Source organism: Sciurus vulgaris (genome assembly GCF_902686455.1).
Source record: "Sciurus vulgaris genome assembly, chromosome: 7".
In the NCBI taxonomy this organism is placed as follows: domain Eukaryota; kingdom Metazoa; phylum Chordata; class Mammalia; order Rodentia; family Sciuridae; genus Sciurus; species Sciurus vulgaris.
This window is the reverse complement of record NC_136467.1, coordinates 86,425,739-86,438,250: the sequence shown is the minus strand read 5'-3', so window position 1 is coordinate 86,438,250 and position 12,512 is coordinate 86,425,739. Positions and strand designations below refer to the sequence as shown.

Genomic DNA, 12,512 nt, shown 5'->3' with positions numbered 1-12,512 from the left:
AGCACCTACTGTTTGCAAGGTTCTGTTAGGTATTGAGGGGAAAACAGGCAGGTGAAGAGCTAGATTGACTCAGAACTTCTTACTGTTGTAGGTTTTTTGGTGTCATTGAGGCTACTGAGAATTTCGTTGAGATGTGTGTCATCAAGAGTGAGAGAAAAGGGTCCAGCTGAGACATTGGCAACATCTGTGGAAATTAAAAAAAAAAAAAAAAAAGACACAAAAATGAGACTAGAAGAGTTTAAATTAGAACAAGGTCAAAATTCCATATGCTTTTTCTGTCACTCTGGAGTTTATAGATGTTAAATGCATTCTGAACTCATTTTTCTAAGGTCACATAAATATGTCCTTGAAAAAAAAGTATAACCCATTCTCTCAATTTCAGCAAATTCTTCATTCTTCCTTCTAGGACCCAAATTTGGTGCACCCTTAGGTATGATGCAGTTAAATGCACTTACCAAGTGAGATCTCATTAGTTTTTCTTTTTTCTGATTTCCTAAAGTATGTGAAGGTAGATATTTACCTTGAATTTGTTCTTTTCCATGTTTTCTTACAACACAACCCAAGTCTTTAAAATTTAGATTGCTTTAGCAATCAGGACATTAAAATTTTAATCATAAAATTCAAGAGATGAAAGAATATTGAGATGCTATCAATTTACCCCTTTTAGAACAGACTGCCATAAACCATTTCAGATACCTGGCAAATGTTTTGCTATGTATAAAGATCTCATGGAATGGAAGTCCTAGGTTCTATCCAAGGAAAGAAAAAACATCACTGTAATGTACAGTACCTACCATTTTATAATAAATTGTTATTACAAACATTCTGGGAAAATATTATTATGATTAATTGGTGTACAGTTAGCCAGAAATTGTTTACCATTTTAATTTTAATTAGGCAAACACATAGAATACATTATTTTTGAACATTAGAAAAGAGGATATACCAAAAAGTGATTTGATGTCTACTGGCTCCCTGAGGAGTGTGTGGTGCCTGGGAATCAGCAGTCATAAGTGATCTCTTGTCACTGTAAATTTCTGTGAAGTCATTGTACTGTTATGGGGTTGTGGTTCCTAGTGGAAGTACTGGCAATGGGTGTCAGAGTCATCTGGGGAAGGTGACTTTTTAAAAAATAAATTTTAAATTGATACATAAAATCACATCTGTTTATGCGGTATCATATAATGCTTTAATTACATTTATGCATTATGTAATGTTCAAATCAGGATAAAAAGTATCTCCTCAAACGTTTATCATTTCTTTGTTGCAGAAATGTTCAAAATCCTTTCTAATATACAGCAAATTATCATTATTATTATAGTCATGGTATGATAGAACGTTAGAGAAGATGAGTTTTTGGGGTAAGAAAAAATACATATCCTTTGGCATATCAGCTTCTTTATGTATGTGGTCCCTGGCATCTTCCTCTGCAACTCTAGATGAAGAACAATTGTTGCAAGCAATTGGCATGGAGGTGTTCTGTATCCTGGGATTTCCTAGAATATTACCAATTTAAGGAATTCAAATTTTAAAATTTTCTACATAAATGGTTAATACTAAAGTTTTTGTTATGATAAGAAAATGCTTAGCTAGTATCCTAGAACAATATTTTTGGTTATTTGTGTATCATTCTGCTTTATTGCCATGAAAAGAGAAATTATCCAGATAATTAAAACTAAGATCAGTAATAATGTAGTCTGGGTTTATCTTCTAGTGCATTTAACCCCCTTTGAAGAAGTTTCATTCTTCCTTCACACCTAAGGTACCTAGTACTATTTCCAATCAAAATGCAAACTCAGGAAACTATTGTAACCAAAATGTTAATTACCTTCTTATAGTTGAAAAACTCAGTTGTAATAAAGTCTGACCCTATGTAATGTTCTCCTGTCCCTAAAAGTGTTGCATTTACATTTTAAGAATTCCAAGGTGCAGGTCAAAGATAGGGGAAGTTTAATTTTCAAATCACAAACCTCTATATCCAAATTTTACTACAATTGCAAAATTTATCAATACTGATGTTGGAGAGGGCTTGGATGGAAAGCGAGGCTTGGGAAGAGATTCTTTTCTTGTGAGTAAAATATTCAAAGTATCCTTCTATTTGCAGTAAGATGTTCTGTTCTTTTTCTGCATAAGATCAGCACTGATTCCAAGTCTCTGGCAAGCACGACGAGAACTGCTTTCATTGCAGTTAGGATTTGGCAGTTCTTTCTGAGCTGCATTTTGGAAATAATCTCAATGCAGAAGTTTTTGTGCATGAACTTCAACCTTGGGAGTCCAGGAGCACTGGAAAAATAATTTAAAAACCTTTTTTTGCTGGAACTCAAATATACACCAGTGAGATATTATATTATTTATCTACTGGTATCTTAAAGTTTCTTGTAAGAAAAAAAATGTAAATTAATTTATGAGAAAAAGTTAATTTTAATTTGTTCCTTAATTTATTCTACTAAATTTAATTTTATTACATAAGCTTCTGTCAGCTCAGCTATACTAACTTCAACTTCTAAAAATAGAAGTACAAATTTTAATTTCTCTCATTAATTTTGATTATTTTCCAATATGAAAAATGAAGTCAATGTGAAGCAGCTTTTATATAAATTCCTCCTATAAATAATGCTTTTCTGAAGAACACTTGTTATTAGATATCACAGGTCAAATTTTATCTGCTTATAAGTGAAATCAACAACTGATATTTTTTTATTGTTAAGGAGTGTGTTTTTCTAACTTTTTATAATTGATATTGAACTAGATTTGTTTGATTATTAGCTACAAGTCAGTCTAGAAATGATAAATTAGCTGAATGTAGGAGAGATATAAAATTAAAATATAGCTAGTAGTTTTCTCTGAATGTCAGTAAATAAATAAATGGGATATTATCACTTGTTTAAAAATCCCAATTTTCTCAGTTTACAGATTTGAAGTTGTCAACATTTGATTTTAAGGCATTATCAACATAAGTTAAAACCAAAGAAACTGAGGAAAACATTGCATAGAAGTTTTGGTTTTGTATTTGAAAATATTATTAAATTACATGGGAAAATGTTAGACTACAAGAGTAAAAATTGAATTTTTCAATATTTAATGAACCCAGAAAAAACTGTTTTCTCTTTCCCTTTGGAAAGCATTGAAACAAATAATGATATTCAAGACTGGCAAGTGTGCAATGAGAGTAACTCTTATCTTTTTGAACAATGGGCTATTTAAATTGTGACAAAATTTTTAGAAGACAAATTTGGCAACATTCATGAAAGCTTTTAGAAGCTTAATAATCTACTTTGAGAAATTAGTGATTTCACAAAGATTGATACTTAAATATGTTAGTTAAACTTTATTTCTAATGACATTAACATTTAACAATTTTGGAGTGGTTGATTACAGTTCTATAGATGTGATAGAATATTGGCAGTTATTAAAGTGATTATTTTGTAAAAGTTTTTAGTGGAACTGTTCTTTATGCCATGTTAAGTGGAAAACATGATGCAAACTCTAATATGGTTTCAATGACATATGTGTCCTCTACATAGTAGAGGAAAGATGGCAGCAATGGGCCCAGATGCCAATGACGGTTGCCTCTGTATTATAGGATAATGGGTGGTTTGCTTTCACCTTCATTTGCTTTTTAATTTCCAAATGTTATGCAATGAATTTAAGCTATCTTATAAGATTAGAACAACTTAGAATCCAGAAAATACATCGCAAACTCTGTCAACTTTGATTAAGGATTGCTTTATAAATAACATGCTCTCATGATGATTTAAATCAAGTTTCAGAAGCAGATGAAATGAGCTCTGAGCTTACCTGTTGAAAACGCAGCAGTGTCAGCAGGTTCTGCTAGTGTCTTCCCTATAGATAGTTCATCTTTTCTATAAGCACAATAGAAAAGAAAGAAGTGATGAAAAGAACTTGATGACAATAGGGAACCTACATTTAAATTTGCCTATGCTGAATAGATCTAAAAAATAGAGGAAAAAAAATCACACTTTAAAACTGGATTTAACTTTTTAAAAAAATCACAGAAGTATTATTCAGATAACTTCCCACTGAAGAAAAATTCAACTCTCCTGCCCCCAAAATGGTTATGTTTGATGGCAAGTCTTTCTATACCCATCTTGGCATTGTGTGGTCTTGTGAGGTGGGGAGGCACTTCCATAGTTGGCAAGACTGGTTTGGGGGACCTGATGCTATATAGTCTCTTTGTATTCTTGACATCAAAGATAATAGATGACATGATCTGGACTGGAATATTCTTCCTAAAATCTCAGATTCTCCAACCAGCCAATCAAGAGAACATTAACTTATCTAATAAAGTTACTCTTGAAGTTACAGTAGTGGGAAAGATTTAGATTTCTGGATAATATACAGGTGTATTAAATCTGTACTCTGGACTCATCCATTGCCTACAGTGGTACAGCCAGGGAGTTGGGAGTTGGGTCACTGTACCATGGATGGCAGTATGGAAGATATTCCAGGGCAGGTTCAAGGTTTTGGTGGTAGACCTGTCTGCATATCTAATGTAGGTATAGTCTAGCAAGCTTTATTTGGAATGGAGTAGTTGTAGTGGTATCTTTCGAAACTTTATGAAAGATTTGTTTCTATAAACTGTTAGGTCTGTTAGTAAAACATATTTGATCTAATTTTCTGTGGTTCATCATGATGAGAAGAACAAAAGTAATGGTTAGATTTTTCTGTTGTTAGAGTCATCGGAAACAGAGCCCACAGTACCACCTACATATTTCGGCCACACCCAAATTTTCCAAAGTACTAATAAGTATAATATACAAAATATCATCAATCATCCTGGCATGGGCAGTGACAAATCAAAACGGATGTCATTTGCAACAATGGATAATGATAATGGTGCACACAGGTCAAATATAAACTTAGACCGAAGTGGAAATTTGGATCAGTTATTCTTGTTTTTTTTGCTTCTTAGTATTACACTTAGTAAATAGTTTTTAAGGAGCTTATGGTTAAATAAACCCTCACTATATTCAACACTATAGTGTTCACATTCAGAAACATTTTTCTTTCATTTTAACTTTGTAGATCTTTATTTATAGTTAGATCTCCTTCCTCCTATTATTACTTTAGTGTCCTCATTTTACTTTTCTGTGAAAAGAAAATGACAAAGAAAAGATTTATAACAATGTTGGCTATTGCACTAGTTATAAATCAACAGTCCACTCTGTGTAGCACTCTATGCAGGATGCTAGTTTCTTTACCCTTTATGAGTAGGTGTGATTTTGCCACTTAGCTGTCAACCTGTACTGTCACCCAGGAGCTATAATTTGGGAAGCTGGGCCACTTGTTTCTTCCACTCGCTTTTATTTCAAAGACATCTGAATTGCCAGATTTATGGACTAGTCAGATGAGAAAAATTTCTCTTTTTTCTTCTTGGAAAGGTTTGAAATAGAAGAGAAATTTATCCCTTTCCTAGTTCTCTCTTTTTTCCCCACTTGGTGACTGCTACTAATGTGAAATATTTGTCTTCTGCTCCTCTCCACAATGTTTTCAGAGATAGGAATGGATGGAGGGATTCTGTTTCCTTCTCTTTCTGACCTGGGTTAATGTTTCTTATAATTTTTAATGCTTCTCTATCCAGATTTGGTACATTCTGTTGATTTTTTTTCTTATAGTTGGTCTCTGCTTTCTTTTTTTGAAAATGAAGAAGTAAGTTATCATTTTATATTTAAATCAGAGGTGTCAATCCCTCCATCTTTCAAAGTTCAGTCTCTAGTACTAAGACTTTCCTAAGTCATATATTTCCCTTGCAATAACTTACCAAAATCTGTTAAAGAGTGGCTTAGTAGACATAACCAATTAGTAAACTATGTAAGAACTTTGTACATAGAAGTATAAAACATTTCCTGCCATTAAGGAGTTTATACTCTTACAGGGAAACAGGATGAACCAAGAAAATGTTAAGTGAAAATGTAAGCAACAAACAGAGAACAAAGTTCAGCACAGAGAGATAGAGCTGCAGGTGTCATGGGGAGAGATAGGCTGTTCAGGTGTCATGGGAAGGTGGGGTTCCAACTGAGATTGAAAGAGAGTAGGTTTTGGACAGGTGGAGTGAAGAAGGGGGGTTCTTCCAAATAACAGGGAAAGGCCTGGGTTCACAGCCCAGGTGACTATGAGGAAGTGACTTGGGGGCTGCATTGCGATCACAAGTAATGTGAAGCAAGTTGCAAAAGTCAGAGGTAAAAGGTCTTAATTAATTAGTTCGACCTCTGCCTCAGCGAAAGGCTTGGAAAGAAACAACTCACCAAGGATTACTGTGGAAAAAAATATAGAGATCTACCAGGGAGAGTGCAATACCCTGGCGCTAGTAACTCTGGGGTGCTTAAATCTCCACAGGGCCAGGAGGAGTGAGAGGATACCAGGAACCAGACAAGAGAAGGCTCTGTGGAGAGAGCTGCCTGATAGGAATGGAGCTGAAGTTGAAGGAGTCCAAGAGCCCTCCGAAACATTGGCAGGTACTTTTGGGTGGGTGTAGGGTGTGTGTGTGTGTGTGTGTGTGTGTGTGTGTGTGTGTTCTTCAGGCATGCAGGTGCCCCCTGTTAAATTCAATAACCTGATTCACCTCTCTCCCTCAGGTCTCTTCCTCCGCATTGGCTGGTCTAACCCAAAGCCTCCTGTGCACAGATGTGTGGTGAAGATGGGGAGTGGGATATTCAGAAGGGCCAGGGGCAGGTGTGGGAATCTTTTGAATGCCATTGAATAGGGCCCAACATGAAAAAAAGGAACACTCAAGATTTATCAATCTAGCAGCAGTTAAAGAGGAGAAGGCATTGGAGGAAGGGACATATCTTAGGGAGAGAAGATTTGTTGTACACAGATAAATTAATAAGATTCTGGATCAGGCTGGTGGCAAAGAGAATAGGAACAAAGCAACAAATGTGAAACATAATATACAGAATTTCTAGTAATTCCTATGGCCAAATTTGTGTTTTTCTTGTACTGTTACCTTCAGATTTAGATTTCTAAATGTTATGCAATGTATGTAATTTGTGATTTTAGATTGTGGCAACGATACCTTTCTTTTTAAATCATTTTATCTAATGTGCCTTCTCTTTTTTTCCATTTGATTCTCTTATTTGATATTCAGTTCTTTTTGAGGATAGAGCTCAGTGCTTCAGTAATTTAGTTTGAGAAATACTAACACTTTACAGAATACCAAATGAGAGTTCAAAATTCAGGTTGCTCTCTGATTGTATTAAATATTTTCCTGCTGTAACCAATAGTTTATCATAAATTCCCAAAATCAAGCTGTTATAATTGCTCTATATCTTATAAATGATTTTTAATTGTTCTATATCTTATAAATGAAAATATACATTAGATATGTATCAGATAGTGATGAATTCCAATGCAAGTATTTATCTCAATCTATAACGTTTAATACTTTCCCTTTTATATACTAATTTATCTTCAGTACAATGTAGGCATAAATTATCAGAATAACCTACACAGATCTTGGTGGGTGACATAAAATCATAAAGGTACAATAGCTTAGTCTCACTCCATTATATGATCTTTTGAAAGTCAAGAGCACACTGAACTCTATTTCGGGTACTTACCTCTCAGGGAAGCTTCTCTGTTTTATTCTCTGCAAAAAAGATAAAAAGTAATTTTAATAGGAGATAATGCCAACTAAAGAGCTAAAGTCTATTTTCATTCCATTCTCCCATCATCTACACTTCAACCTGCCTGTACACCATTATTTTGCAGGAATAAAATTTCTATGGGTCTTATTGGATACCTCCAAGAATTTCTTCCACTGCTGCTTATGCTGCGGAAACCGACTCAAAAGGAGCCAGGGTTGCAGGGCAAGGACAGTGTTCCAAACACCCACAGAGTGGTTAGGTTCACCTGCTGAAGAAGGTCCAGGTGCTCCTGAGAGTTGCTGAAGTTTTTCCCAATTTCAAAGAGGCAGAAGGTCTCTTGCTGGCAGATGCTGACCCAGTCCTGGTATTCCCCAGGGTCAGGGATGCGATCCAGGAAGATCCGGTATGCTTCCCACACCACTTCCTGACACACTGCAACACCGAGTCATTAGATGTGGAAAATGGCCACATGTAAAGAAAGAAATCCTTCCCCCAAAGCATGATCTCATGAGATGGTCAGTTGGTAAGTTCCTTTATGGTTCACGTTGACGCGCTCATTTCATTTCATTTAACAAAATATTTGTTTGACCCTTTCTATGTGCTATGGGATAAAAAAGAAAAGAATATAGGGAACGTAGTATGTGAGTGTGTGTGTGTCTGTGTGTGTGTGTGTGTGTATTCATGTAAGGCTTCAGTGTAAAATAGGGTGGTTGAGGAAGACCTCACTGTAAAGGTGACTTTTGAGCATTTGGAAAACAAGCACTCCCCCTGCCCCCCACCCAACCTCACTGCCCTCACCACTCTGAAGAGCTGGTGTGTCAGTGTGGCTAGAGCAAAACTGAGAATAATGGAGGACGGAGACAGGAAGATATGGCAGATTGTATAGGGCCTTGTGGACCATTTGTCTCAAAACTGAGGTACAGTTACCCCAGCTGTATTGGAAATCTTTCCAAGGGATGCACATGAAAGTTTAAAGGGAGTCAACTTTCAGGCCTCATCTTTCCTGTGCTTGCTTTCCTAAAAGTTGTCTCCCGAAGGACATACCTCTCTTTTTTCACTTCCCTTTTGGTCACAGTCCTCTCCTCATTCATCCATTCCTAATCTTAGCCTGGTTCAGTACCTCTAGGTTGCCATTCAAAGGGGTGGTTTTAAATAATGACACTGAAGTTGAGAAAAGGAGTGAACTTAGATGCAGAATAACATATTTTGACCACAAAGGTGATTCTGAGTCTTTGCTTTCAACAAATTAGGAGTCCTATGGGAGTTGACAGCTGATAGATCATTAAAAATAATGATGACAGATCATGATGTATTATTGGTATTTAATGCCAAAGGAATTAAAGAAATAAGGACATTAGCATAACAACTTAGTTCTGATCTATTTATTTATGGGAGCAAGTTTTCTTTGCACTTAAGTGAAACTTAAGTAAAATAATAGGAATAAAATTGATGCTAAATTCTAGCTAATCTTAACAAAGGCACAATATAAATAATGACTAATAGAACATGAACTAATAGAGGAGAAAAACCAAAGCAACATCATCAATCTAGAGACAGAAGCTAAGCTAGCTTAACTACAGAACTGTCATTTATACTGGATCCTTCCAAAGCTCTCTTTATAATTTGGCATTTCTACTTTTGTATTTATGAACATGAATACCTGTAAAACATCTATGTCACCCTACATCCATTTGTCAATAAAATTATACAGAAATTTGTCAAATTTTTGTATTTTATTTTAACTAGTTACATATTAAAGATTACTAGACTGAATCCAGGAGAAATTTCATTTTACACATAAATGACGCTTCCCTAGATTCATGGGAAATAAAAATATGTAATTGTAAAGTACATACTTTTTTTTTTCAGAGAAGTATTTGGAGCAATCAATGACATTTTAAAGCATAACATAAATTACATTGCAATAAGACTGTGAGGGGCAGTGTGGAAATGTGGTGAAAGGGGGACCATGTGACATTTCCTTCTCTTAAGAATAGTTTGTTCATGTATTTGTTGAAGTAATTTGAATGTTCAATAAGAGCATTCAGTGAATGTAGTAGATTCCACTGGATACACAAAAATAATCCAGTTCTTGTTTTATTTTAAATATCAATGTTTGCAACTCACAAAAATTTACATAGTTTTAGTTATTTAAACTTAACAATGAAAAACTTTACGAGGGGTCCACTGAGAAATTTACAAGGGGTTATATAATTTAAAATTGTTTTAGGAGGTTAAGTTAGTAAAAGATGCAGAGGACGCCTATTATAAAGCAAACATATAAGTAGATTTTTACCTCTGGTGGATGGGAAGCAGTTGGAACTTTTGGGGCAGAGGCTGACATCATCTGACTTTCTAACCAGGACAGGTTGGCTGCTACACTGAGAAAAGGGTTGTGGGGAAGAGCAAGGTGAGAGGGCAGTTTGGAGACCCTTACTCCTATTGCTTTTTCTTCCTCCTCCCCACTTATTCTATATCTGGATTTCCCCAACCTTTCTGTTTTAAGAAGCAAAGGGAATTCCAGATCAATAGAAGCTCAAGTCATTTACCAATAGCAACCAGACAAGAACCTTCAAGGTAACTAATTTTTAATTAGCAACTCCCCAAGAGGGTGCAGTTTTACCATCTGAAATGTGCCATCTAGTTTCCCACATGGGGAGGGTCATCACTCATGGGAGCAAAGGAACAGCCACCCCCTGGAGAACCCACTTTTGTGATTGTGACCTCTTTCCTTCCAGGTGAGGATCAGGGATCCGTTTCAAGACCTTTCTCAGTACCAGCTGTTACATGATCCTTGAGCCTTCATTTCTAGTCAAGGGTCTACATGCCAGTCATGCAGGAAATAAGAATTGGAATTTTTTCAGATTTATCCAAACTCTAAGAATGTTTGTTGTTCAGTTTAAGCAAGTTGACTGCCTTCACTACCTTTCTAGCCTACATATTTCAGACTCTCTTTGGGGACTATATTTTGCCCTTCCATCTTTCCCAATGTACTTGCTAGTTTAGGTCAAAACCCATGTAAATGCCAGAGATACAGCAATACCTGAAATAAACACCTGCATGCTATGTTGACCCTTGACTAGAGATGGGGAGACACAATGGAATGGGAATCAGGATGTTGGGTCCTACCTGTTTCTGATGTCAACAGTGCCCCTGATCATGCCAATTTACTTCTTCAGGATTGTCTGAAACATCTCTAGATGTTTTCTAGATCAGTGCTTCTACAGAACTTTAAGGTGCAAACAAATTACCCAGGAATCTGATTAAAATGCAGACAATCTGGGGTAGGATATGAGAGTCTACCTTTCTAACAAGTTCTCAGCTGCTGTTATCTATGGACAATATTTGGAGTAGTAAGAACTAGGACCTCAACTATCTTTCACCCCACTGTACATCACATGTCGCTGAGAAAGAAAAATCAAGCTTTTGATATTGGAACTGGGGGAGAGTAGGGAGAGGAAAGTCAGGGAAAGTCATGGAATTAGTGTGGTGGGGATGGGAGAGGACACATCTATAAAGCAGGGAGTTTGGCTGGGGAGGATCACAGAGCTCAGCCTGAAGAGGGCCAGAAACAAACTTACTTTTATGTATTAGTGCATTGGGATGAGTGTGAGCTGAGAGCTTTTCCCCTTGTGTTGCTTAAAGCATTGGGAAAAAAAATAGCTCAATATTCCATTTGATTTAGGAATAGGGGAGTTTTCTCCCCTGAGTTGAAAGATGTCAATAGATAATTTTGTAGAAACAGTGATGAGAACGGTAAGTGGGTTACTCCATCAAAGGAACACTGCTTTGTAGCTAGGTCTTATTTCTTGTTTCTTTGTGAATCAATTTGTTAGACTTAAGAAATCCACACTGATGAATAGTAAAATTTAATATCACCCAGGGGCAGCTATAAAGATAATGGACTGTCATTGCTGCGGGGAGAAAAACAGTGGTTTGTTTCATCCAGGGAAACAAGAATGAAAGAGGCAAACCTAATCAAGAATAAAGAGATAAAAATAAAAATTCAGGACTAAAAATTGGGTTGCAACAATAAATAGTCCATTCTACAAATACTTGCAGTGAATCCTATTTGTGGGTGCTGTAAAGAATTACAAGTTACAAGAAATATTTAGCAACAGTGTTCATGTTCACTGTGATACAAAACCATATATTTGTATGTTTATGCTTCTATTTGTGAAGATATAGTAAGGAAATTACCAGTGTCATTATCTGATCAATATATAGGCACACTCAAAATGAATAATTTATGTGTTTCTCTCTCTCTCTCTATTTCCAATGAATGGACTCTTTGCCTTCTGTATTCGTCAAAAAGCATTTATTGAAAAACTGCTTTGTGAGATGCTATGCTAGGACCTCAGAATATTTATATAGAGTAATTCTTTCCTATAACTGGAGTTCTCCTGACTATGACCTAGTACTTTTCAATTTTCTATGGGTAGGTCTTCTATAGGAAAACAAATCTTTTTATTTCCACAAAAAAAGAGACAGATGAGGAATTATAAGGCCTGATACTTTTGAAATTCTTAGTTGATTATGCCTCCAAATTAAAATAAGAACTCCTCAGATTAATTTAACCCTGTGCGCATTTTATAGGTACAGGCAGCCAGGTGCAGTGGTGTGTACCTGTAATCCCAGTGTATGAGGAGACTGAGGCAGGAGGATCCCATGTCTGAGTCCAGCCTCAGAAACTTAGTGAGATTGTCTCAAAAAAAAAAAAAAAAAAAAAAAAAAGAAGGAAAAAGAAAAAAAAAGACTGGGAATATAATGTAGCTCAGCGGTAGAGCACTCCTGAATTCAATCCCCAGTACCACACACACAGATCTCTCTCTTGTAGACATCTAAGACCTTTTTGGATGTTAGTATCATTAAATAAGTTTTTAGTTGTCAAAATAAACAACATAT

At 35.8% G+C, this 12,512-nt stretch overlaps 1 protein-coding gene across 1 annotated transcript in view; it reads right to left on the bottom strand.

The window, feature by feature from the left end:
• IMPG1 (interphotoreceptor matrix proteoglycan 1) overlaps positions 1-12,512 on the bottom strand; it is a 155,773-nt gene that overhangs the window by 119,325 nt on the left and 23,936 nt on the right. Inside the window, exons 3-6 of the mRNA XM_079147372.1 lie at positions 7,873-8,039; positions 7,581-7,609; positions 3,799-3,863; positions 84-184 (exon numbers count right to left, since the gene is read on the bottom strand). Of these exons, the coding sequence (XP_079003498.1) occupies positions 84-184; positions 3,799-3,863; positions 7,581-7,609; positions 7,873-8,039 (362 nt within the window). The remainder of the gene's footprint in view (positions 1-83; positions 185-3,798; positions 3,864-7,580; positions 7,610-7,872; positions 8,040-12,512) is intronic.